The sequence below is a fragment of the Penaeus monodon genome, chromosome 21 (assembly GCF_015228065.2).
Source record: "Penaeus monodon isolate SGIC_2016 chromosome 21, NSTDA_Pmon_1, whole genome shotgun sequence".
Lineage (NCBI taxonomy): Eukaryota > Metazoa > Arthropoda > Malacostraca > Decapoda > Penaeidae > Penaeus > Penaeus monodon.
Window position 1 is genome coordinate 7,375,715 of NC_051406.1, and position 620 is coordinate 7,376,334.

The 620-nt window shown below is 41.5% G+C and overlaps 1 protein-coding gene across 1 annotated transcript in view; it reads left to right on the forward strand.

The window, feature by feature from the left end:
* Positions 1 to 620, forward strand: part of LOC119586548 — a 58,792-nt gene that overhangs the window by 54,201 nt on the left and 3,971 nt on the right. The window contains exons 27-28 of the mRNA XM_037935307.1: positions 33 to 123; positions 267 to 353. Coding sequence (XP_037791235.1) covers positions 33 to 123; positions 267 to 353 — 178 coding nt within the window. The remainder of the gene's footprint in view (positions 1 to 32; positions 124 to 266; positions 354 to 620) is intronic.

A 620-nucleotide genomic window follows, 5' to 3' on the forward strand; every position in this document is an offset into this window, starting at 1 on the left:
ACGCCTTTCACTTGGTACTGTAACCATTCCAGGAGAACCCAGTGCCTGTGAACCAGACTACCGTCACGTGCAACAGCGAAGGAGTGTGGGAGCCAAGGAGGTCGCCTCTTAAGTGTGTTCTTCGTGAGTACCTTTCTGTTTGCATATATGTGTATGTATATATCACTAGCATGTATGTCTATATTACTATACATGTAACCCCCTCTGGAAACAATGTAAAAAGGAAAACAGAAATATTAACACAAGTGGCCCTTTCTTCAATGTAGTGTGCACTGAGGATCCCCCAGCTCCCATCGCTCCAGTTACCAGTACCTGGGATGGTTCCAACAGGTCCGTCAACTACCAGGTAATGAATGCACTGAAACACTGAGATGAAAAGGAAGAGATAACATGATATTGTTATTTTGGTATTATTGGAAATGACGCTTAAGACCTTAAATACAAAATATGAGCTTACCGAGTAAGCAAGTAGTAGAACACATCATTTTATGAGTTTTCTTCTATATTATTTTCTTCGCAAATTCATAATAACGGTAATTAAGGTGTAAAATCCAGGAAACGCAGCTACCTTACGCCCAAAGCGCCGCGACAAAATGACAGAAAGTCATTGAAAGCGACGG